Below are 26,571 nucleotides of genomic sequence, written 5' to 3'. Positions count from 1 at the left end.
TATTATGAGTATGTCCCTGTATATGTTTCACTCTTTAATGTCCTTATTTCAGGGCCAGATGCATGTAAGGCAATACTAGTCAGCTATTTTCCCACTGGCACCAACAGAAAGCTTACATTTGTGCCACTATAATGTCTGGGCTCTACACATGGACTTAGAATTTTTCTCCATCCCCTTGGGACTGCAGTGAGACAGGGCAGTTCTGTCTCCCCCTGTCCTTTCCACATCGTCCTGTTCCGCCTTTGATGTCCCCCTGCCAAGAGTCTGATTTGTGGGTTAGCCGTATCCTCCCCTCATAGCCTTCGAACCCGCAGAACATGGGGACGCACTGGGAGTTCCCAGAGTTTTGGGGGGAGTTGGAGTAAAAAAAAGGAGGGGGAGGTTGGGTCAGACCACCACTGAGCTGGGGAGACCCCTGTCTTCCTCCTCGCCAGTTCCCACTGCTCCCAACACGGCACACACATGTTGAAAAGGTCAGGTCTTGATAGACAACAGAGCACCGGCAATTACGCTGCTATTTCTCAGTGGCTGGAAGTCCCCTGTTTTCTGTGTGAGTGTGTGTGTGGAAAAAGGGAGAGTGTTTTTTTTTGTGTGTTCATAGAGAATAAAGAGGCAGTGTTTTAAGGGGAAAAGGAGCTGGGACAGGGGGAACAGGGAACTGCATGTAAGGACTTGTGCCCGAATTGCTTCATGTCTGTCTATCTGTCCATTTGGGGAAATTGGAGAATGCGCATGAGAGAATGCAGGTGTGTAAGTGTTAGTGCATGAGTTTGTTCAGAGTAGATTCCCACAGTTAATGTGTGAGTGTATGAGAGAATGCATGTGTGGGTCTATTCATACCTGAGCTACAAGTCTGACTTTGTGTTTCTTTCGACACCTGCAGCTGAGGCTTGCTGTTTGCTGCTTCGCGCTCACTGTTGAGGTCGGAGGCTGCAGTCAGGACTCCATCTCTGACCTAAACAACAGGGTCAAACCCTGGCACCCGCTGGAACTGGATGCTGAGGCTGCAAGGAACGTGAAAACACACACACATACAGACATACTCTGATTTCTTCCAGCAAATTTTCTCTTCTCTCTGTCATTTCACCTTCACACCGAACACCTACTTCTCTCTTTCTAAGGATGGCTTTCATGGAGGAGTACTGAGTGAAAAAGTCAAGGCAGAGTTATGACAAGAACAGACCGCAGTTTGACAGATCTGGAGATCACACAGAGAGGATGCCGCGGTCCCTTAACAACTGAAGTGTGCTGCTCTAATGTGTAATGTGTTGCAGCTGGAAGTTTGCCTTTGCATACCTTGTTCCACCAGCTTTTCACATTTATGTGTGCATGTGGCGTAATTTTTGATCCCAGAGGTGGACTTGACTACGCAGTTTTGACTTCTGAAAGAGCAGTTAGGCATTGTGCCCTGTGAATGCCTGCACACCTAGTGCCAAGGAAAAGGGGTCCGGAGAGGTGCTGGGAGGCCCCACAGAGCACTCCATTCAGGTCGCTATGCATGTTAGAGAGATGAAGGCCTGTAAATGGCTGCCAGTAATCGTCCCTATAAAAGAGCAGCTGCGTCTAGGATCAGTTGTAAGTATGGCTGCTGTACTTGGCCTCCCTCCACTGCTTAATATTCAAGTGAACAAGCAGTAAGAGTGGCTGCTTGTTTATGCGTGAAGAGGTTGCCCTGGATATGCACTCTGCTCTGGATAATTTCCAAGTCCAATCTATATCGCTACCAGCCTGTGGAATGTACCTTTGCTCCTGGGAAATTTCACCTGAATTACTTGCCCTTGTGTCTGTGTGTACATGAGTAACCCAACCATAAATGTTACCGCTGTTTCTAATGGGCCTATTACAAGACATGAGCTTGTGTCAAATAACACACAGCTCCGCACTAAAAACATCAACACACAACCCACTAATGGAATCAACTTTGTCATCATAGACACTGATGAGCTAGTTAGGGCTTTAGTTAGTGGAGCCTAATTCCACCCTGAGGAGGAGGGAGGAGATCAGTCAGTAGTCTGCAAAGGACCTGCTCCTTGTGTCCGTGACTCATGCATGCTCATGATATGGCTGGGTGGTGGTGGGGGAGACACCAGGTTAAGAACTGTTTTTGTTTCTCGGTTGCAAGGCAATCCACTCTGTAATAGCTTTCACTGGAAAAAAAATATAACAGTTGCAGGTATCATAACTGTCGTGAATATGCGGCTATCAGTATATCGAGTTTCTATTGGCAGCTCTGCTATCTTTTTATGGTTCCCCAGCACACTGAAGTGTGAGATTCTTTTGCTTTCTTGCAGGCTCAGAGTTCAGCTGCAAACTGGGATCAAGTTGAGATGGGGTTATGGAGGATAATGTGTGTGTTATAACACTTACTGTACTGTGATATCAGACCTTTTGCTTTGAGAGTATCCAATAGGTGTTAGGACTCTTTCACTTTATGTATAATGAAAGAATATCACAGAAATTAGACATTTTCCAGGCACATTTATACATGTTGGAAGAAGTGTTCAGATCCTTTACTTGAGTAAAAGTACTAATACCACACTGACTTTTCTCAACCCATAGAGGAACACTTAATGCTTCAGTTTATCAGAAAAATCTAATTCAGTATCACCAAATTTTGACTTTTCACTGGACAAGAAGGTTATAAGAAATTGTAATCTGAAAAGTAACTAAAGCTGTCAGACAAATGTAATACAATATTTGCCTCTGAGATGAAGTAAAATTGAATAGTTACCTCTATTTAGTACCTCCAATTGTATTTAAGTACAGTACATAGTTACATTCCACCACTGAATTTAGTTCAGAGCAAGGAGAAGGGGTTGGGTGTATTAATGGTTTAAAGCACATACAGGATCTGACCTCACAGGGTCTTCATTAGCTTGAGTAAAATGAAATGCCAATATCTATCTTGTTAAAGGTTGGTGGAGTGTGAAAGACTAGGGACAATGAAGGAAATAAGTGTAGGCCTGTATTGTTGAATCCCTAAATCTGGTATGTTGTCTTTTATTTTAAGATTTTGTCTATAAATATAAGTTTAAATAATAAACCAGGCTAAATGATAAAGCACAATAATCCAAAGTACTATAGATGGGAGGATGTCTAATGACATATCCAGACAGGTACTGTACACAACATGGGACAAATACATTTCCATAATCATCCTACTTTCCAACAATTTTCCAAAACTATGTTCAATTACAATCTACCCAGGAGTAAAAAACCTTCCTGTCTCGGCTTAACGATATTTGGATTCCCAAGGTCATTCCCAAATGATCACTCCTTCTTACCATGGAAATAGATGATGAGAACAGGCAGACTTCATCTGGAGGCACACTCTAATCCCCAAAAGGCAATGCAACTCATATCCACCACATTCTTAGAAGATTTCCCCCCTTTTTCCTACGCTTCTCTCACTGGGAACTATGTGTGGCCCGGGGGGGTGGGGAACGGGAGTCATCACCTCACTCAGAGAACGTCCTCTCCGCAGTTTCTTTATGGCTAGATTTACTGTGCACCAGCATCTATAAAACCATTTAATGGGGTTAATGTTGTTAGGTACACAGACCTCAGTTGCCAGTAAACATGTTGCCTAATAGCTCACGCAGAAAAGAAGGAGGGAGTAGAGAAAGAGAAAATTATTTCTTGTTTCAATTTCTTCTTCTCTCCCTAAAATGTCGGTCCAGTGATTCTTTTCTCTCTTTTTCCCAGTTCAGTCGCCTCCTTTCTCTTTTTATCTTCCTCTCACACCACCCTCTCCATCTTTCATGTGCATCCCTTTTCTGTCTCTCAAGTTCAACTTTAAGATTTATTTTCTCCATAATAATGTGGCTTAAAGTATCATTTATAAGGATAGCCGTCAAAACACAAAAGACACATTCAAATGAAGGAAGGAGAGAAAGACGCATCATCCTCACCTGCTAATTTTTCCTTTTACTCACTTCTTCACCTTACATTAAAAACAATCACTCTCTCCTACAACGGGCCGTGCTCCCTCGCGTCCTCCTCTCACTCCCACTCTCGCACCATGATGGGAAGTCGCCTACAAGAAAGGTGATTCATGCATTTTCACTGAGAGTGTGACGTAACCATGACGACACAGTGGCCCTGTTGAATGCCACGAACCTCACGATGATGAACCTGCCTGTCACTGGCCTGTTTTAGTCATTTTGCCATAGCATCACATACTTTAATGCGTGCGATTACTCATGCAGTGTTAAACTGAGGAATGAATGATTAGTGCAGTGCAATAAAAATCAACAAAGAGGCTTCAATAGGAGCAACGTGTCACATAAATGGCTTTAGCAGAGGGACATTTATTATAAAAATATTACATTTTACAGCACTGGTACCATCCTAAAATGAACTTCATAGACCTATTAAAATAGTTATATTAATTACTCCACCAGCTGCAGCAGTGCTTTCTCCACGCAGTGTTTCCAGCCACAAGGCCCTCAGGCCAGCCTTGTGCTATGCGATCCAGTTGAATGGACAAGGTGGAGGGCAGACCACCTGGTTGGCTGACCTATGGCTCCCTGCTGATTGTCACCTCTGGCTGATAATGTGTGTGCATGCTGTCTGTGCCTCTGCTCCTGTAGGTATGTCTCGTTTATCAGGCCCTCAGGCTCTTCTCCCAGACCTCCCAGCACAGCGCCGCACAGCCTCCAGCTTCCTCGCAGCAAGTTAAGACCAGTCTGTTGTTAAACTGCTGTAAAGTAGTTGCTTCCTGTGTTCCAAAAATCATGTCCACACATGGGTGTTAAATGGTTAAGACAGCATTGGGTCATTGTCATCACCCTCATTGTTTTGCTTTCTTTAGGATACATTTTAGATTTTTCACATATAAGTATTGGAATTACAGACATAATACACTAATGGGTTCTTAAACTCAAATAAACAAAGAGAGCTTGTACTATCACATCATCATGAGGCATCATGAGTCACCACTATCATCAGTAACATGATCATTGTTTTAAATTTGTTGTCTGCTAAATCTATCTACCAAATTAGATTACATCCAGAAATCATAAACCATTACTGATTCAATATACATTTCATTACTGACTTCCTCTTTCCTTCATTTTTTATTCAATCCCTAATAGTTCACAATGAGGACTCATCTTCATCAGCATCCTCACGCTTTTTGTCTGAGTTTATATAGTTAATGGTCACTTTTTGCATCCTTTCCAATCAGTGCTAATCAATATCAATTACAGCCTGAGTCTCTGAATGGGCTCTCTGCTGAGGAGCACACACACACACACACACACACACACACCCGGGTTGAGGGGGGGATGGGGACATGCTCTTGAGTCTTAAGTCATCCAACCAGCCAACCAGCTCCCCTCGCTGAATAGATGCACGATCACCGAAACGCGAGGGGAGGCGCAACGGGCACGGAGCTACTGGCTCTCTATATCCAGCTGCTCAGAGGCGCTCTGACTCCATTCACTTCAGAGTCCTACACAACCAAGGACCTGTGCCGACTGCTGCAAGACAGGCTCTGGATTGCACAGCACGGACAGCTTTCTCCCTTGTGATTTCCTCGGAGGATCTGCTCGTTTGGATTATATTCTTTTAGGACTATTAAATACTATCATAGAAAAATAGCCGTGCGTCTTAATCCTGTCTCATTCGAACAGCTGCGTTTCTTGATTTACATATCAGTAAAGTGGGCTGAAGTTTGAAGCCTATTTGTTTAAGAGGGTGAAGGACAAGTGCAATGCGCGTCAGACTTGTCTCTTGGGATTGTTCCACTTGCGCCTAAGGAGCTATGCCGAGCTGCCGCACAGAGCTTGTTCAAGAGGACGTAGTCCAATGTGAATAACGAGAGTCAACTTCCAGCCTCTTCAGCTTTTCACAGTCACAAGCAAGTGCAGCACCGAGTCTGACAGAGCCCGCTGAGCAGCTCTGACACCCCCTGTTTCTCTCCCCGAGGGGATGGTTGTGGATCCTGTGGGGCCAGGAGCGATTCCGCGGCTCCTACAGAATAGCATCTTTTTCTTTTTCTTGGTTAAATCTAAATTAAAGGGAGATGAGAGCCGCACTTTGTTACTTCCTGCTGTGGACGACGTACCTGCTGCTGGCCACCTCTGAGGTAAAGTTACCAGGACTTTGCACAGCCAGAGAGGGACCCGTGGGGCAGGATAGCCTGTGTCCCTCTGGTTCCCTGTCACACACAGTGGTGCATGGTTTTATTCCTGTGAGGGTGCAAAGTTCCCACAGAGCGCGCATTTCTCCAACATCTACACACCACAACTTGATGCCCAGAGAAAGAAAACTACAGAGCAACAAGCTCTAAGTTTTGATTTAAAGCCTGTAATTAGGCTAGAAGATAAGATTTTGAGCATGGAGCCGACATAATTTGAAGCAATTCTTCTTTTGAATGAACCTATACCAATCACTTTACAAAAAAATAAATTAAATAAAAGGGTAGTTTAGAGTTTAGACTAAGAGGCTATTTTAAGAACAGTATGTGAATTCATTTTTCGAGAATGAACAAACAGCATATCAGCTCCAGTTACCATGAGGAGCCAGTGACTGCGCGCTTTTCAGAACCAACATCGGGTCTGCACTTGGACTCATATCGCAGTTATTTTTGGCTTTTGTGTCAAATCTGTTAGTAGCCCGAGCCAAGTCGGCAAACGTTTCGGTTGGGCTAATCGCTTTCATGGGAACCGCTCCGGGCGATATAAATAGCCCTGTTCCTGTAAGGCTGCGCGGTTCGCTCAGCTTGAGGCGCTTGCGAGACCGCAACAAGTGCAAAAGTGTGGAGAGCTGCCGTTCACAGGGACACACAGACCGTCTCCCGACTGGTGGTGGGGTTCCCTTTAGAGAGCAGATCTCCCAATCCACAGAGGAACAAGATTAGTAAAAAGAAAAAAAGAAAAAAAGAAGCAATATTTAAAGTCGTTTGGGGGCTCATTTGGGAGCTATTTTAATCAGCTACCAATTAATACTCAAATCAGCAGTTATATTAAAGCAAGTTCATTTTTCTTATCATAGGTTTCCCCTCAATCATTCCCCTGCTTATCAGGTTCGGGCAATGGGAAAAAAAATTAAATAGCCATTTTACAGGGAGAATTAAGAATTAATTGGGTGCCGAAAACGGATCATTTGATAAATTATTCTCCAGGAATGCAACTTTGCTCCCCTCTGCAAACTTAAATTGCATAAATTCAAAAAGTTTTGCCACTGACCCGACACATCTCTAACCTTCATCTCTTGTTTGATTTCTTTGCCCCCCTTTCCATCCCCTCCCCCGCCCCCTAAAGGAAGTGGAGTTTCCCCAGGAGCTGATAGACAGACTGTCCCACAGTGAAATCCACAGCATCAGCGACCTCCAGCGGCTACTGGACATTGACTCCGTAGGTAAATTCTGCCTCTTGATACTTTTATCAACACACCTGAGTTACATATTGTATCACCAGATGTTGCTCACATGTGAGACTGCTGTTGTTGCCGTAACAGCATGCGGTAAAGGGTTATACTAAAAACAGCTGCACCATGATTACATAAGCAGTACATTTATTAGCTGTTAAATAATCCTCCGTTGTGGAATCGCCTTTAAAGATAGCCAGAATATTATCTGGTGTGGGGAGTTTCCATTTATATTTGCCTAAGTGAGACAACAGGTGATGACTTAAAAGTCAAGCCGAATAACTATTACATAAACTCAATCAAAGGCCGTACCTAAAATAATCATGACCCTTGTTAAGAGTGCAATATGTGAAGTACTTTTGCTAAACGGATATGTGAATTTTGAGTAATAATTAACAACGTAAAACCACTGATAATATGCTGTCATCAATCGTGGATACACTAACAGCTGACATAGGCAGAAGCTGATTAAATAAGATGTATAGGCTTTGCCAATCGTGCAGGTTTAGTGGATTTAGTGAACAAACAGGAATATCTGGTGTTTTGACACATTCCATAAATTATTATCTGCTGGGAATCAGTGAAGGTATGACTCCTGATATCAAGCTGACTGTACATGACTACAGCACTGTACAGGAAATTGCTGAGGGATCTGTGCACCCAGGGGAACTGCCAAGTGCCAGCCCTGGTGTGTGCGTGATAACATGTTAACCATGATAGGTGCTTTTACTGTACACATGTGACAAAGATGGACTTTCACTGGCAGGCATTTATTTGTGCATATTCTTACAGCTGCTGTAATAAACTTGCTTTATAGCAGCCAGACTGCCACATATGTTGCCCTGTAAACAGAGACAGAGGCTCGCAGGTCAGGCGGGTTTCTTCAGCTTCAGGTTCTTGGAGATGTTGCTTCTTCTGTGGTGCAAGACCGGTCTCTCTCAGACTGTCTCAGATTAAGTTACAGGGGTGCTCTGGAAGAAGCTGTTTGCCTTCACACGAGCCTCTATTTACACAGGCTCTGGCTATATATCAAATTCAGGGCTCTCCCCTAAAGATTTGTTGATGGAAATAGGTAATTACTAAATGATGTAAGCTACCTCATTGGTCATACCTCATTAGTAACCTCAAAACTTATATTCAGCAAAGCAACATTAGGACTGGTCTTTCAGTCAAGTCTCAAGTATTCGTCTGTATAACCACACAATTGCTTTTCTGATGGACGTATCAATTAGGACTAATAGCTACATATCATTAGTGTGTTTAATTTATCAATTCACAATCAAACCAACCTGCACTCCACAGTACAGTGATCACCCCACTTTACACTGAGCCCAGAATAGATCCCCGGAGTGCCTCTAGCATGAGAAGAGGTGTTTATAATTGAATTAACATGTCTTTCTTCAAACAGAGGAATGTTTTGCAGGGTAACAGTAGTAGGCTGATTATTATTACGAGAACATAAATCTGTCTGAGGGCCAACTTGGCGGCCCAGGCCAGCCCATTAAAAGACCTTTGACGCCAGCCAGAGGGGTATTTTCAGAGCTTTTGTTGTGGGCGGCCAGGACACTAAAGCTACCAGTATAGGCTGAACTGTACATGGCATAGCATGTCAACCAGGGAAGGAGAAAGGAAAGGCTAATAGGAGGTGTTTGTTCAAACCTTTACACAATAGCACCTGCAAGGACTGACATGGTGTGTTGAAGGGCACATCTAGGAAACCCTTGATTATTTTGTTTTAGCATTTATTGATTGAGACAAAGATTATTTTGGTGTTGCTTGTGTGAGGACGTATGTGTCAGGATCGCTGGGGAGGCCTGCAGGGCTTATCTCGTGGCTGTGTGTTTCATTTAGTGCTGCTTTGCTCAGTGCAGGCTTGTTTCTCTGTGTGAACACGTCCTGCGAGGATGGTGTCTTCAGCTCTGATTGACAGATGAGATGACCCCGCTGAAGTCTGCAGATGGCTGTCTGGCCCCTGAGGTGCTCCTCCCCTCGCTTTTCCCCTTCTCTATCCCTGTCTCCCTCCTTAGGCGGCCCCCTCTGTCTGCCTGCTCTTATCTCCCTCAGTGAAGGACTTTGACAGGAAAAGGAACCTGACTCTTGGCATGGGGCAGAGGTGGAGGAGGGAGCAGGAGAACTCTGGAGGCTGTATCCTTGTTGCACTTCAGTCAGAGAGGCCGCAAGTTGTTGTGCAATGTGCTTTGTTTCTGACAAGCTGGCAGCGTGTTTACCTCCAGCTGGCAGCACTTCCTATGAACCTGCAGGGCCTCAAAAACACAGTTATTCCTACCTGCTTTCACACCCACAGGGAGCACCTTTTGACCATATGACCTCAACTCCTAAAGGAGAGACAGAGAGAGAGAATTATGGGGGCGCTTACTACAACAAGTCAACAACATGTTGGCTATTTGTACAAGTAGAGGGAGAAAGAAAGAGAGGAGGAGGAGTAAAGGGAGGGAGCCGAGGCCATCAGGTAATGGGGGGAGCAATTTGCGAGTCATGAAAGCCTGATTCATGGCGAGAGACTGTCTCCTGTCCTCTTTTTGCTTGTCTCAGTTTGATGACGCTTCGGACGTGTTATTTCTTCTGAGTCACCGGGATGGATTGGACTCCTCACTCTAGTTTTCCGCAGGCTCCACCTTTCTCTTGAACACCCTTTCTTTATCCTTCCTATCTTTATTTCTCTCATCTTACCTATTTTTTTCCCTGCATCTACCTACCCGATCACTCTGATTGCCCCATTTCCCTATTTTCCTTCTTCGTCCTTTCAGTGTAAAGAAAAAACCCAACAGAAAGGTCCTTTTATTGTGCTGAAAAGAGGTCTCTGCAGTCTATAAAGGACTTCTTTATGTCCTCTCTCCCTTTCTCCTGTCAGCTTTGACACAAGCTGTCTCCGGGTGGCCACTGATGTGACGCCCTCCCTCACTCCCGTCCTCCTCTGACAGGGGGAGATGAAGGGAGGGATAGGTATGGCAGGGTGAGAGGAGGCACAGTGGGAGTGCTGTCAGTGACCCGCAGTGTTAAAAGGTTGTTAGGTAGGAAAATCAAATCAGCCAGCTGTCACAGTCTACCGGACAGTGCAGACAGTCTAGGTGTGTGTTTCCATCTATATGTCAGGCACTGGAGAGTGTGTGCGTCTCTGTATGTGGGTATACCGGCCTGGTAGACTGATCGCTCAGCCCTTTGCTTAACTTCAAGCCCCAGCTGCCGTCAACACTTCCGTTCGGTGGACCTTTGGTTCTGGGTCACTCGCTGTCTGACTGACTGCATGACAGGCTAGAAGGAAATTCCCTCAACTCTCACTGAAGGGCAGACCTGCAAAAAAGAAGGCATCCAAAAGCAAATAAACAACCAGTCCCAGAAGTGGACCATGTATAGGTAGAGGAAATCCCTTCAGATGACTCTGGTCAGAGCACAAAGGAGCTGGATGAGTGGAATGTGTTTGCCTGTGGCTAAGCTTTGTTGTGCTGGTGTACATTGGGTTTTAGCATGTTATGGAGGATAATGAGAGGAGTTTGTGTAGTTGCGAGTCATGTGTTTATGTTAAGTGCACAGGTGTAGGATTGTATTAGCCAGGTGGGTGGGTATGCTGTACGTACAGACAGGTAGACCCACCCACTAAGCAAACACTCTCAGACTCTGCTCTTTGGGAAAGGGCAGTATCCTGCGAACAAGCTTTATCGTTTTATTGCTGCCCTGGCACTCTTCTGTAATCCACCTCATATTCTGGGTGGGGACCAAAACAAGCAAGCTTTATCAGATGACCATGACTGTGAATAAGCTGAGCTGGCTATATTAGACTGGAGTTGGGGAGCTTTAAGAAGCTACCACATGTACTTTTCCAAGCCACCGAATGATTGAAAAAGCAAACATTTTCAGGTAAATGAGAGACACAAAACCACTAATTAGGTGCAGGGATAATGGCAGCTGAGTACCACCTGTCAAATGACCACTTTAGTCCCTTGTGTGTCTGTAAAAGCTGGTTGTTTTTGAAGGAGCATGCTGACTCACCTGCGTCTAGATACTTTATTCCTGCTGGGAAAGTTCAGCCAAATGAGCGAGTGAGGCTGACACACAACGCTCGCAATTACACAGAAGTCTGTGTAAAACTGCCTCTCCTGCCTGTACCCGGTGTACCCTGGACTGTTTACCTCAATTTGTGTCATCATCAGCGATCGCTTACCTGCCCGCCTGCCTGCCAGCCAGCACGTTAAAGGGAACCCTAAGCCCTTCAGGGAATCAAAGCATGTGTTACATACAGCTCAAGAACGCGTAGCTACCATCTCATTATGGTCGTGTGACTAACCAACACATTGTTTGTTGTGGAAGGGGTATATAAAACATCAATAGTGGATCACATGCAGCCTTCTGGTGAGGCCACCCACCACAGTCATTCAACGCTGTCAAAGTTGCAGTGGCGGTTAACAGACTCATAGTTGGTTTATTGGTTGAATAAGCTTTTGTGTTTTTTTCTGTGTGACATTATTAATATGGCTGGCTTCTGTTTTGACGAGGTACGGGAAACGATGTTATTGAGGAGCCCAAGCACCACAAGCACCACAACCACCATAAGAACTACTCCCGTCATCCTGGTTACTACAATGACCTGAAGAGCTCCCAGCTCCACAGCCGACGCAAGAGGAGCATCGGTAAGCCTGAATGAATACTATATGCTTCACACTGCCCCTCAATTGCATCATGATTACATTTGGCAGTATATACATCACAACTTGGCACAACGTATTACAGTGTCATAACGCCCTAAAAATAACATCTTAAACTCGAGTTCCCAGGAGATGAAACCAATCACTTTACACTCATTTCAAACAAAGCTAATAGTTAGTGGCTTTTATAATGCCTTTTTGTGGATAAAAGGAACCCTAATGAAGACATCTACCCAGTATTTACGGCAATCAAGGAATCATGAGAAAGGAGACTGGTGTGTGAGGTTGACGAGGACGTCTGACATGAAGCCTTTTAATTGGCCAGAGGCTTGCAGATCTAAGACACACGCGTCAGGAGAGAAATATATCCTTGAGCGTGGAAATTCCAGGCATTCAGGGCTCAAGTTGCAGCTCGCCTGGGCTCTCAGTCAGATTTCTTCATAAAACGCCACGCGGTACGATATCTGATCGAGGCGTGGAGAATACCATGTAGTTTGTGATGTGTGTGTTAAGACTGGCTGTGTGTTCTTCACATCTCTCCCAGCAGTGCAGCGCTTAAAGCAACGCAGGATAAAGTGGCTGGTCGTGTTTCATGTATGTGCACCGTATCATAAGTGTATGATACAGTATACCATTTTGGCAGCTGTCCACAAAAGCCTTCACGTTCTGTACATGATGCACATATCATCTTTATGACATAATGGTATCTTACTGTACACTCTCTGTCACATCTTTAGGTTTAAGTGCCTGTCAGAGCATTAAATCTGAAATGAATGCTTACTGCCTTCCTCTTTTCACTCTGGCCAACAGGGTCAAAGGCCATTATTAGATTTTCCACCGGCGGACATAAAGGTTTTCTGGCCTAGTCACGCTGCATTAACCCCAGTGAGGGCTCTGAACAAAGAAGCAGTCTCTTTCTGTCTCACCGACTTGATCCCAAAGCTCCTTAGCTGATATGAGATCAGCTTTTTGGATAGCTTGTCTTCTTAACAGCCTTAAAGGAGGTTGGGTGTGATCTGAGGTAAGGCGAACAGCTCCCACATCAAGTGAGTCATCAAATAATGAGCAAAGAAGGAATGTGTGAAGCAGCTGGGAATGAAAAACGGACGGATTACAACAATACACCAGCACGCGCTCGCATTCGGAAAATGTGTCACTGAACGCTCATGCAAAGACCAAATGCATTAACTCGACTCCTCCCTCTCTCTGTCTTTCTTCCAGTAGAGGAGGCGGTCCCGGCGGTGTGTAAGACGCGGACGGTGATCTACGAGATCCCCAGGAGCCAGGTGGATCCCACGTCTGCCAACTTCCTGATATGGCCGCCCTGTGTGGAGGTGAAGCGCTGCACGGGCTGCTGCAACACAAGCAACATGCGCTGTCACCCTTCCCGCAAGCACCACCGCACCGTTAAGGTAAGAAACATGCACTCCTGCAGTTAAGATTGCCTGCAAGCTTATGGACTTGTTAAAAAGCATGCATAAAGAACAACCACTCCAAGTCATCACTGCATTACAAGGTTAGACACAAAATACTTACATCATAGTCATCTTATTTATTCCACAAACACACCCAGTTCCTCACACAAATCTCCACCGTTTTCCCTCTCACCAGGTAAGTAAATCATAGTTATAAATCACTCCTTTCCTACTTTACGCCCTCTTTCCTCTACAGCTCCTCTTCATTTCAATCTACCCCACTCCTCTGAGCCTCCTTGGCCACTACCCAGATCGTGGCCACCTTACCTCCACTGTCCCCTCCCCTCTCTCCTTACATTACACCCGATCGCCACCCTCTCTCCTCATCACTCTATTCCATGTTTGGCGAGAGGCCAGGGCGGCTGTGCCAGGACAGCGGGAGGGAGGAAGAGAAGGAGAGAGAGGGCAGGGAGGGGAGGGTTGTTGGCACCTTCAGCCAGGACATCTGTTGAAGGGTCGTCCGGAGAGAGATGCTCCTGCCAGATATAAGACAGACAGGGAGAGAGAGAGGGAGAAAGAGTCTCTTGTACCTTGAGAATGTCTGAGTGTCACTGGCTACTGCACAGCTATTCCTCCGCTCTCTGTTTGTTTGGCCCTTTGTCTTTTCTGGAAGCAGGGAGTCTGGAGGAGACGAGGTGACAAAGAGAAAGAGAGAGGGATTGAAGGGGGTTGCACTGTTCTCAGACGCTTGTTGGCATTGATAGCTCGAAAACACGGCCTTCTGTTAAGGATCAGAGGAGACACCGTGGCTGGGGCTGAGTCGTATTTCTGCTGTATTTACACTACAGACTCTTAGCGGGGGCATGGCTCTGTTTGGAGGTATGGGAGTTATGTGCTCTGTTCTGTAAGAGTAAGAGACAAGCAGAGGATAAACAGGATAGTCTGGAACACTCTCACTGTGTTTGTGTTCCTCTTTTGAGTCTATCTCTGCACTCTGTTGTCCGTTCTGTGTAATCATTGTAATCTTGTCCGACTGTGGGCAATGGGACATCACTTTGTCTTCTGCTCCTCATCAAGGGTTTTAAAGATGCCGCCTCAACAGACCAGCAGAGTAATAAAACAAATACCAACCCCGCCTGCTGCTGCCTACGCACTGGCACGTGTCAGGGAGATTTCAGTATGGATAGGAGGACACCGCTGACAAGATTGCCATTGTAGGGGCAGAGGGCACTGCATCCAGGGCACAGGGTTTATGGTCAGAAAAGCTGACTCATAGTGCGGTCAGGCTCTGATATACAGCACAACACTGTGTGTGTGTGTGTGTGTCTGTGTGTCTGTGTGTCTGCATGCAAGCTTGTCTGTCTCTCTGTCTGCCAGACAGTCGGTGTCTATCATCCTCAATGGGAGCTCTGTCTGTCTGTGATGATCACAGTGACGAGGACGGATGGAGAGAAAAGGCCGTTATAAGGCTCGATTCAGCTATTCCTGGAATGTCGTGATCCATGCGACTTTGTCCATGTCCCCCCCATGACACTGAGGACTGAGGACGCACAGACTGGAGAGGGACCTTCAGGAGTGGTGGGCAGGGTTTTGCTGGGGGACGTTTTTCCATGCGGTTCCAGCCGCGGGCAAGGGGGGCTGAGAGGCGTTGTATCCCTGGAAAGGTCATCCGTCAGGGCTCGCTCCGGTCAGGAGACATTCACCACATTGTGTGTGAGAAACATTGTCTCATGCCAAGTTTTTTTTTCTATCTGTCCTCTCAGCAGTTAGTCTGAATAGGGGTTCAGTTTGTGCTTCTCCCTCCGTTTATTAGAAAGCTAAAAATGTTGCCCGTCTACCCTTGGCCTGTTTTCTTTCTGCTGGCCAAGGATGGGAAAAGAACACATTCACTGTGTTTCTTTCCATCTCATGCCACCATGCATTTGTCCAAATGCACCTTTATTTATTTATGCCCCCTCTTCTGTTTCTCTCCCTTTTTCCTTTTTCATGCTATGGACCAAAAAAAAAGAGAACGGGTCTGTGCAGGCCCTCTACTGTACAAGCCTGTCCTGTTCAGTGGCGGGGTAATAAAAAAGGCAACTTTAAATAGGATTAGCCTGAGGGAGGAGAAGGGGCAGATCTTAAATTCACTCTTTCTTTTTCTTAGTCTCCCTTTTCCCTTCCTTTCACTCTTTCGCGTTTCTCTTTAACTACTTATAAACTTTGGTCCATCCCTGTCAAAGGTGTATCTTTAAAACTTTGTTTACTTTGTTGTTTTGTGTTGCCAGCATAGCTTGGCATGGGAAGGGCACAGTAAGTGCCAGCGGTGTAAAGATAAGAGTTTTGCTAGGCATTTAGAGATGGGTCAGTGTTAATAAAAGAGATTGAGTGAGAGAGGCAGAAATGGAAAGAGAAACAGAAAGGGAGGCAGAAAGTTGGGGAAACAGACAGAGGAGAGAGGCAAACAGAATTCTTAATGAGTTTTTATGTATTCAGACTCCTTAATCCCAGCATTCCTTTAACTCCTCCCTCACCCCCCCAACCCACCCCCTTTTGCACTTTCAATGACACCACATACACTCCCCCTGTCCCAACATCTTGGCTCTCCCCTTTCTTTTCCATCGAAGTGATTTCTCCATATTTTGTCTCTTTTTCCTTTGGTGTTTCATCACAGGAGGCTGGCAGACCATTTTGACCATTTTGTCAGTATTTATTTTAGTTCTTAGAGTTGTTACACTCCAGATATGACATACAATGTCATGAAAATAAATGTCACAATTAGTGTTTCATTGACATTTTGATAACACAAGACAAAATCTCTCCAACTCCCATTGTCTCTGTTGATTCTTAATCTTTCATCTCTCTTCTCTCATACTCTCTCCTGTATTTTGCCTCCTCCTTCTCCTGTATTCCTTCTGTTCTTCCTCCTCACATGGTTCTCTCTGTTTGCTCACGGCTGCAGCTGTGTCCAGTATTTCTGATGCTTTTCTCAGTGCTTTTGGCTCCAAGGCCTGCTAGACGAACTCACTCATAAAACAACTGGTGATTTTGGACAGGCAGGACTATAGAGACTGTAGTATACAACGTGTGTGTGTGGTAGAAAGAGAGTTTGGTAGTGATCTCGACATCCACATGCACGTTTCTTTTCTCTATTTTAATCTTTGTGTGTATGAATGTGTGTAACTCTCTTTGTGTGGATCTAAATGCCCCCTCTGTTTGTTCTTCCTATGGGGCTGATTAAACAGCCCATGACACAGGCAAATAATGGAGCTGTCACTCATTCTCTCACTCATTAACTCTTAAAGCTTCTGCAGTGCTTGGTCTGTAAGTTCATTATATGCCCCTTTCTCATTCAGAAACCCACATGAGCAGACACAGAAGTGACTACATGTGATATTTGTGATTAAATTGCTTGTGTTACTCAGGTAAGGGAATCCAGGAGGTTTTCTTGTATTTTCTGTTGCACGAATATACAGTTGACAGAAACAAGGTCCCATTCTTGTGTGAAGGGCAGCTTAGATAGAGCTTCATATTGTAGAAAGTGAAAAGAAAAATAAAGAGAGGGCATAAATGAGCTGTTAATTATACCCTTGTGTCCCACAAAGTAATTTACAAAATGGCTAAATTACAATACTTGTGCTGTAAATGGTATTTACATTTTCTAATTTTCAAAATTAACACAGTTAACAAAAATAGAAGCAAAACATGAGAACTAACCGTTTTCATCGCCATCATGAGGTGCCTTAATCAAATCAGTATGGCATAATTTGCCAACAATAAAGTTCAGTTTCTCTCATTTGGTTTGGTTTAGTAGCTGGAAACTTTTGATGGTCCTTGAAGCATATGTACAAGTATTTTGCAGAAGTCGTGGAGGGTCACCAGCTCACATCTGTGTAAACCCAAAGAGATTGTTTGTGGGTGTGTGTGTGTGTGTGTGAGAGAGAGAGAGAGAGCGCTCTATGCGATGCTAGGTACACACCCCTACCACAGCGCAGGGACAGGGCCATTTGAGTGAAGCAGGAGCAAGAGGAAGACGGGCCGCAGAGTAATGAAGTGTTGATGGCTGCTGGATCAAAGTGGAGGCTGACAGAGGCCAGGCGGATATAGCCACAGCGCTGAGTGTGGCGGTCCACACATCTCCCTGCTCTGGCCCTGGCCCGACCCCATCACACTCGCACACACACACACACACACACACACACACACACACACACACACACACACACACACACACTCAATGACAGTTACCTCAGCGACAGTGGGTCACATCCTGGTGTTGGGGGGAAGCAGTAGCTGTAGCCCTGTGGTTGTGTGGGACCCTGACTTACGGGGTGTTTCATAAATAAAAGACGATGATACAGTGAGCATGATTTATGATCGTCTGAGGGGTCCTGTGGATTACGTGGGGGTGGGGGGAGGCCGATGGGACTGAGGGGCCTCCCTTTTTGAAGTCCCTCGCAGCTGTGAATTATTTTTCCCTTTGATTCACTCAGCTCTCCTACTAGATGAAGAAGGGTGAGGGAGTTTAAGTGTGTGTATAAATGTGTGTGTGTGGTGTGCACTGTGGGGGTTGCGGGGCGGGTCAGAGACCATGGGAGCGTCCCAACTAAGCCAGAAGCCGGAGAGTTTGGCTACTGCCACACCGGCTGGAATGCATCAGCGTGAGCAGGAAAAGTAGCAGCCGTATTTTAATCATATTTTACTTCATTTCTGTATTTTCCTTCACTCCTCCTCTCCTGTCCTCCCTTTCGCTCTTCCCCTCTGACTTCATCCTCACCCTCCACCTCTCTTCTCTGCTCAGCCCCCCTCAGTCTTGGAGTCTGATTGTCTGTTATGTGAAATAGTTGTTCACTCCCTCCTCACTCTTTCTGTCTCTCTCCTGCAAGAGAACCATCTCCCACTCTTTAATTTTAGCTCTCTGTCAGTCTCTGCCATTTACTTTACACTTACTTTTTTGGCTCTCTCTCATTAAAATCTTATTTACTTTTCCCTCTTTTAAGTGCTCAGTACTGTATTCCACATCTGCAATTCTGTGTTCTGTAAAGACACGGGAAGGAGAGAAGAAATAAATGGAAACATCACACATCCATAGATTCTTTGATATTTGATATTGCATGATAGTTCTGCAGGGGAAGGGACGCTATGTGGTCATGGGCAGACAGTTATTCACATCTGGAGATACATTAATGTGTGTGTGTGTGTGTGTGTGTGTGACAGAGAGAGAGGTGGGGAGAGATTGGTGTGTCATGAAGTGCCTTTTTGGCATTGCAGACCTGTGAGCAATGCTGTCCTTGCTTCCTCTCTTCTCCACACACCACCTGCGATAACCTGTTTCACCCGATGTGTGTGTGTGTGTGTTTGTGGGTGTGTGTAGTAGAGGGGTTGAAGTAGAGGGCAGCAGCAGGTTGTCTCTTTGCGTCTTCTGTGGTTTCCTATCCCTTTAGCAGATCATCTCGCCTTTCTCCTGGGTGTCCTTTTTTCTTTCTTTGATTTCATAAAAACAATCAGACAGACAGATGGAATCTCAACAAGAGCTCTTTTTTTTCCAGGACACAAGCTCTGAGTGTCTCCCTTGCCTAATTTCCCTCCTGATAAATTAATTGCCACTACACTCGGCCTCTTTACACCCCCCCATTTTCCAAACACACATGTACATTCTTGTGTATTTTTGCTCAATTCTGTCACTGTTCCAGTTCATCATAGCCCGCGGTGTACATCCACATCCCTGTTGTGTTTTCCTTGGACGGCTGGAGTAAAACTTTCCCCTCCATCATGCTCTCATCAGGGCTTCGTGCTTGGGGAATTACCAATTAGCCCGACCGGGACAATTGGCTTCACACGGAGGGCCGCAGAGACACTGAGGACAAACCAAGGGGGTGCACTTCCCAGAGCCCCCTGCCTCACCCCAACCCTCTGGATCGGATATCATTCCACAGCCGCTCGGGGGACTCTTTCTCAGGGCCCCGGCTTTCTAGGGAGTTTAGAACAGTTTGATTTATACAAAGAGACTGTGGGGGCCCCTCGTCGTAGCATGGGGGTCTCTTTTTGATGTATGTTTTATGTGGGAAGTCATTGACTCTGCGCCGGATCGGAAGCCAGTGTTCTTTGTACTGAAGTGAAGAAGTGACTAAAAATTACATGTGGACGAAAATTGTAGGAGTGAAGACCGCCATTCCTCTCTCGTGAACACTTTCCCATAACACAAGAAACAGGAAACAAGATAGAAGGAGAGTGTTGACAAAGTGGGCAGAGCAGAGGCGGATTGAAAAGAATTATAGCACAGTTGTACACATTCACATTCAAATATGAAAGTGTGTATGTTTCTGTGTGTAGTAACTCCTGCAGAGTGTTTTTTTAAGCCTGCTGTGTGAGGGGCAAGGAGACAAGCCAACCACTGGGCCACTCATCAAGGAGGCCCATCGCTTTATTCTTCTGTCAATAGCTGTTTGTTTGGCCAAAAGAGTTTGGATTTGTGTGTGTGTCATTAGGATCAGCCTCAGTAGTAAGGGTCTCTTTTGGCTTCCTGCTGTCTTCTTCTGAACCCCCCTCTGCTCGGATATTCCCGTAACCAATAGCAGCAGAGCCGTCCGCAGAGACAGCTGCATCTTTCATCTCATTTTCTTTCGTTCTTTCTCTCTCTTCCCTTCCTTTTCAGTCAGATAATTTGATTAAATATTAGCAGTGTTAGCACGTTTTCTGGGAAATTCTGTGATACAGTCTGCACCTTTGGTAGATAACAATAAGCCTTTGATAACTTCTCTATCTATCCTGTCAGTGTTAGTGTAATATATTGCCCCGGTAGGTAACCCAGAAACTAAATGTTAATAGGTAACACATGAATGTCATCTTATGCTAGTCATGATCATGGTCAGTTCCTCCTCCCCCTTCCTTAAATAACCCCCTCTGTTTGCGCACGCGTGCACACACACACACACACACACACACACACACACACACACACACACACACACACACACACACACACACACACACACACACACTTTCCCTAATGAGAGTGATGGTCCACCTTCCTGCTCTCAGTTCTTTCTTTTGCACTGGGCCTTTCACCCACTCTCTCTCTCTGTCAGGGCCGATAACACCAAAAACACCACCACTAACCCAGACACCATTGTCCTCTGTTTGCTCACTGCATACCTCATCTGCTTGCTTTCTCTCTTTTCACTCCCTCTCTTCTTTCTCTTTCTCCTCTCTCCATGGAAAGAAACTGTTGCAAAGGAGTGGCTGGTGAAACCACTGGTCCCTGCTTTCAGTTTTAGCCTCACCAGATGACCCTCCAGCCATTGTCACAGCACTGACATGAGGCAGCTCTAGCTGTGTGAATTTCGTGAATGTCAACATTATACTTTGTTTTATCAGACAGGGATTGGTATGTTCATTTGTCTGCATGACTAATTCACCAGTGAAAGCCAGCCTTGGCCGTATGCCATCACAGGATAGAGGAAGAAAGCCTCTCATCAGTTTTGGCCCTGTCTGTGCGTGTGTGAGCCTCATGCAGACTGGAAAACTGGTGTTGTTCATAACACCAGAGAGCGCTGGGAGATTGTCAGCCAATATCCTCTCTCGTGCAGTGACCAGGAAGATTGGTGAAGCAGGGGATATTGTTTCCATGTGGCCCCCAGGCCCGCAGTGGTGGATGGGGAGGTTACCTGCCCTTGGCACTCAGATCAGAGAAGGGAAAAGCATGTAGCCACCTCCCCTGAGTTACACAACAAGATCATCATAACCTCCATGCAACCCTCTCTATTCAGCTTTCATCTAAGCTTTAATCAACATAGCCTATTCATAACCCTCCGAGGATTGGTCCTTTTCATTACTAGCTGTTGGGTGGGAAGTGGAGGTCAGCCCTGTTGTGTTAAACTGAGAGGGTGTTAGCTGGACTGAAGGATAGGAATGCCTGTATTGCTTTTGTGTTTGTTAGATTGGAAAGGCCGCTTTCTGAGGTTCTACAGCTTAGATTAGAACATGTAAACTGTATTTCTTGCATGCACATGTTAAGCAACACTTTCCCTAAGCCATGAAGAAGTATTAATGTGGTTTAAAACCAGCCTACATGTCGGAACAAGGTGAAGGAGTTTAGGTGTGTGTCTGTCTGGATGTGGATGCTCCAGGCCTAGAGCAGGGGGGGATCTCCCTCAGCCTCTCTTCTCCTGCCAGTGTAAACCTTCCCTGGGCCTTAGGGCGTATACCGCTCCCCACTACTCTCCATCTCTCCTCTCCCATTGTTTGAGCTTGCTTTGACAGGGTCATACACTCCATTCAGTATTTACACACCTGATCAACAGCCCATAGAGCACACAACAAGCAGAACTCAATGCATCAACCTCTGAGGAATGCTGCCGTCACACTTTAAACACAGCGAGGCAAAGTAACGGCTGGTGTTTTTTATGAATTGGTTTATGAAAGAGTCATCAGTCACAGCGCTACGCCTCTTGATGTTAGCGGATGGGCAAAGAGTGTGTGCTTTCATTGACGACACACACACGGCAAAGAGTAATGAGCAGACTCTGTAGCTAACCTTTTCTCTCTTCCTCTCTTCAGGTAGCAAAGGTGGAGTATGTGAGGAGGAAACCCAAGCTGAAAGAGGTCTTTGTGCGGTTAGAAGACCACCTGGAGTGTGTGTGCACGTCACAGCATCATGTGGTGGAGCACTCAGACGCAGAAACAGGTAAATCTGACCCCTCAAAGTTATTATATCTCATTGTTACATTATCACAAACAGTTAAGCAACGCCTTTTTCAATCAGTTTGATGGCTGAGTCCCACCCTCATCCCTACGTCATCATGCATCATCATGCCTTCCTGCTGTCTTCCGTCTGTCTAATTGTCTCTCTCTCTCTCTCTGTCTGGCTCTTGGGCTTTTGCACTGGATGACCTTTTTCTATGATTGCTCCTAAACAGACAGACACACCTGTTAGGTGACCTGCTATTGCAAAGCTTGAGTGTTTGTGCCTTGTTAGGCAAGGATGTGTTTGTGCGAAAGTGTATATGAGTCTGTGTGTTAAGGGAGGGTGTCCAAAGGCTGCTTGGCATGACAGCAGGTAAATCCACCAGTGCCTTGATCTGAAGTCTTTCTCTCCCTGGGAGCAGATAAGCGTTGTGATGTGTGCTGATAAGGCATCTGAAGTATTTATTGTGTGTCATATCTTTGCACTCGCTGCTTCTGTCCCAGGGCTGTTTTGCCTCTTTCTGTGTCATAAACCCTGCTTCTTGCTTTTAACCCTCCTTCCTATCCCGACTTTGTGTTTTCAGGCCATCGTAGGGCTAAAGGTAAAAAAAGGAAACCTAAAAAGCTAAGGCCCAGCAAGGATTTATTGGCAACATAATAAAGTTGCACTCATTACCCAAAGTCCACTGGAGAGCTGTGAAGGGAACAGGTAGGACTTTAGCACCAGAGCGTCCTCTTACCTTCTGGCACTGCACTGGCCCAATCAGGGCACAAAAAGGGCCAATCACCATCACCAATCACATCACAGCCAATCAGTGTGAGAAGAGGGAGGGCTAAGGAGTACCTTGCTTGTGCCCCAATGCTGCATGCTGATTTTGTGGCCTGCTGAGCATGCACACTACATACATCTGCTTTATGTCACAGTGTCGTGCTTGTATGTGGTTGTGTGTACTGTTTCTGTTGTGTTATACAGTAAGACAACACCAGCTGCACTGTTTTTTCACTGCTTAAAGGACACCATGTTTTGCTTTTGCTCTCCCTCACCTTGTCATCACAATATTTATTCCCTCTCATCTTTGTCTGTAACTAAAAGACAGACTTGGTGTTTGTAAAAAAAAAAAAAGTTTTCTTGTCTACCTCTCTGTCTTTTACTTAAGACACAAAAAAGACACACATATTTTGACAGGAGATAATGATGCCTGGTTTAATCACTGTCTTTGAAATCTGGAGAAACATGATTCAGAACATTGTGGGTCTTGTGTGTGTTGTGTCAGCTTGTTTGAAATGCATGAAAAAATTGATGCAGTTGGGCACAAAATGCAACAATCGAACTTTTATTTTTTTTCATGATGCAACCCATGTCTCTGTAAAATTATGATACTAATCTCAGCCTTGTCTCTCTCTCTCACAGTGGACGTGAGGTGAGACCAATCAGAACAAGGGACTTCAGCGTGGGAGGGACCTAAATAGAGAATCCCACCAACAGGAGACCTGCTCAGTCCTCTTCCCCACTGCCATGCAACCTTCGTTAAAAAAATCTAACTTTTCTGTAAAGACAACAGACTGAAACAAGAGACAAAAATAAATAAGATGCCAAAGGTGCTTTTTCTTAAAAAACAGTAACCAGTGATGATGACTTCCTCTGTGGTACGCCACCTACCCAGACAACTGAACCCTGAATAAGCAGGAAAGAGAAAGATGCCGTAGAGCTCGGGCAGGGCAGAAAGAGGCCGAAGGGAGATGATGAAAGGGATTTGTGTTGAACATTTTGACAGATTTTGTTTGAACAAGATGTACAACAGAAACGGCTATGGAACAGTTGGATCAAGCTTTCGTGGGAATCTGGTGCTCAGACTCCAAAACAGCGGTGGATGACCTCCAGCTGGGAAACATGAAAGCGCTGTGCCCTGTTTAAATGACTCTTGCAAACACAGGAAGGAAGAAAGAAAGATATAGGAAAAACAATGGAAAGAGAGAAAGAGAGAGACAAATGGAGGTGTTTTTTTTACCCCCATAAGACTCTCTATGGAGTATCAAACATTTTGAGTTTTGGGATGTTTGCTCTGATAAAGAGGAAATCTTCTGTGAGACCCTTGGTGGTCTGTGACTTTGCCCACTTGCTATGTACAGTTAAATTTGAGAAGGAAGATGCGCCGCTACTTACAAACTATTTATACGTGTGGACGTTTGCTTTCTGTCTCTTCCAGTACAAAAGAAAGAACAAAAAAGATGTTTTGATTGTTTTGATTTTGGAGAAATGCAAGAGTTCTGTGTGGTCCGGTTCCTTGTAACCATCAGTATCACAATCTCAATGTCATTTTTTTAGTCAATGTTATTCTTGTCATCCATGTTTCTTATTATATTACAGTATATCTGAATGATGTCAAGTCTTGTATATGGTTTGGATATATGTGTGCAAGGAGGAGATGTGAGAGTCAGTACAGGAAGATGCTTTATTTTTGTTATGAAATATATTAAGCTTACTTATATCCAAGCAGGAATTATGTTTATTTCTTTTGTTGTGGTTGAATGTCTGTATTTAATCCTTTGGAAAAGATGCAAAAATGTGGGTAGGGGGTGGAATATACGAGAAAAAGGGAGAAAAGGCCACCAGTGCTTGTTAGCCCGTGTGCATCAGAGCTGTGAAGAGGGGGATACAGTGGCTCAAACATGGCAATTTCATAGTAAATACTGCAGCTTATTCTACAGCAATGATAAGTACTGCCTAATCATTTCTTTGCCATTCACACAAACATGCAAACATCACATTAAAATTTGTACATGCCAGACACACAAGAAATGTTAGAGCAACTCTGGTGCGCACGTATAAGGCGGTAGTGTGTGTGCCCTCACACACGATTTCTGTCCTACGTGAGGCTATTTTTCACTCATATCAGTCTAACATTGATAAGAAAGATGCCCGCCCGCTCTGCTTCACAAGCACACATGTTGTACCTGCAAAGAGCAAAGTCCACTTTAAAGAGTGAATGAGTGAGCAAAGCAAATCGACAAGTGCATGAATGGGCTCCTTGTTTAGCCAGGCTTTACTCCTCTGTTGACAGGAGAACAAATCTCTGATCACTCCACCCTGTGAAGGTGCTCACACCTTATGCAGCTACATACTAGCAGGACAGATGATAATGAGTGCTCTGAGGTGGCCTAAAAACAGTACAGTGCTGGCCTGAACCTGAACAATTACTTCCTTACCAGTTCCTGTAACAGTGATGAATGTGTAACCAGGCCCAGACAGTTAAAAAACAATGGTCGTCTTCCCTCCTTTCATTCAAGAAGTTTTTCAGTCAAAGGCAAAAAAGTGAGTCACTGCACTGTGAAGTGAGTCAAATAAAAGTCAAATGAGGAAAAGTGTGACATGGCTGTATCAGCTACTGCTGAGTTGTGGACATCACACGCACACACACCCACACATACGCATATACCCACACGCACACACACACACACACACACACACACACACACACACACACACACACACACACACACACACACAGCTCACCTGTGAATGAACCAACAATCAGTTGACTGGTGCTATATTTATAAACCTGATGTTTCATCACTGTTCACATTCACATTTACATCAATAAAGATAGTGTTGTCAGTAAGCCAGGGACCACACTTGGAGCTATTCGATTAAAGAAAATGCCAATACGCTATCACTAAGCCTTTATTACTTTTCTTTTGGGCTTCCATTGGATAAAGACAGCAATAATCATAATTTATATATTTATGTTTTCAACAATAAATATATTTCTGCTTATGAAAATGTTCACTGAATGTTGACTCCCATAATTTGTTTGCATTGTGTCTCAAGCAAGGTATTTTAGGATAAATGTAGGTAGAGAATGAGATGTCATACAGCACTAAAGACAGAGAGTGTCTAATGGCCACAAAGGGAGGTTATGGTAAAAAAAAAAATTAAAGTAAATGAGCAAGCTGGATAATATAGCAGAGGAAAATAAACCTAGTGGTTAGAGGGAGCACCGTGAACCAAAACAATTGTACTTGCTCCCCCATTAGTAACATACTTTGTTTTAAGTTTTATCTAAATAACTGTATAATACACACAAATGTAAAAGATGTATAGATTATGTGAGCTCAAAACAGTGGAATCCACATGTGCTGGTGCTGCTGCAGTAGGCAGGACAGAAGCTGGATGTGAGGGTGGTGTATGCAGGAAATGTGAGCTTTTCCAGGCTTGCAGGCTGAGCAGGAGCTGGGCTTTATTCCAGGATCCACCAGCAGCAGACGGTAGGTGCTGGGGGCTTTATTACTTTTCCCTGAGCAGCTCACCCTAATCCCAGAGCTAAGGGACATGAAAGTCTCTCTCCTCTACACTTCCCGGCCATACACCCGGCTTATTACCTCAGGAGGGAGCCAGATGAAGAAAGGCAAAACATGAAAGAGAGAAAGGATCAGAGAGACAGCAGCTCTGCAAGCCA

At 45.0% G+C, this 26,571-nt stretch overlaps 1 protein-coding gene across 4 annotated transcripts; it reads left to right on the top strand.

Annotated features, from left to right (window-relative positions):
* Positions 1 to 5,387: 5,387 nt before the first annotated feature.
* On the top strand, positions 5,388 to 25,901 carry pdgfab (platelet-derived growth factor alpha polypeptide b). 4 transcript variants are annotated; one of them, XR_007881893.1, is made up of 7 exons: positions 5,398 to 6,091; positions 7,269 to 7,365; positions 11,886 to 12,020; positions 13,260 to 13,447; positions 21,989 to 22,115; positions 22,699 to 22,823; positions 23,526 to 25,901. XR_007881893.1 is itself a non-coding variant. In XM_051387648.1 (6 exons), the coding sequence occupies exons 1-6, from the start codon at positions 6,029 to 6,031 to the stop codon at positions 23,537 to 23,539; spliced, it is 627 nt and encodes a 208-aa protein (XP_051243608.1). In that variant the 5' UTR covers positions 5,419 to 6,028; the 3' UTR covers positions 23,540 to 25,901. The 4 variants fall into 4 exon arrangements, 1 of the variants encoding a protein (XP_051243608.1); XR_007881892.1 differs by having other exon boundaries at positions 5,413 to 6,091; positions 13,257 to 13,447; XR_007881894.1 differs by lacking the exon at positions 11,886 to 12,020 and having other exon boundaries at positions 5,388 to 6,091; positions 13,257 to 13,447.
* Positions 25,902 to 26,571: the final 670 nt, after the last annotated feature.

The sequence above is a fragment of the Dicentrarchus labrax genome, unplaced genomic scaffold, assembly GCF_905237075.1.
Source record: "Dicentrarchus labrax unplaced genomic scaffold, dlabrax2021, whole genome shotgun sequence".
In the NCBI taxonomy this organism is placed as follows: Eukaryota; Metazoa; Chordata; class Actinopteri; family Moronidae; genus Dicentrarchus; species Dicentrarchus labrax.
This window is presented reverse-complemented; position numbering and strand designations above follow the sequence as displayed.

What these genes read in the sequence shown, in the direction of transcription:
- pdgfab (XM_051387648.1), top strand. Translation starts at nt 6,029, where the DNA reads ATGAGAGCCGCACTTTGTTACTTCCTGCTGTGGACGACGTACCTGCTG. An exon ending in CCGACGCAAGAGGAGCATCG is followed by an intron (nt 12,021 to 13,256) that starts GTAAGCCTGAAT and finishes TCTTTCTTCCAG; the next exon opens with TAGAGGAGGCGGTCCCGGCG. An exon ending in AGCACCACCGCACCGTTAAG is followed by an intron (nt 13,448 to 21,988) that starts GTAAGAAACATG and finishes TCCTCTCTTCAG; the next exon opens with GTAGCAAAGGTGGAGTATGT.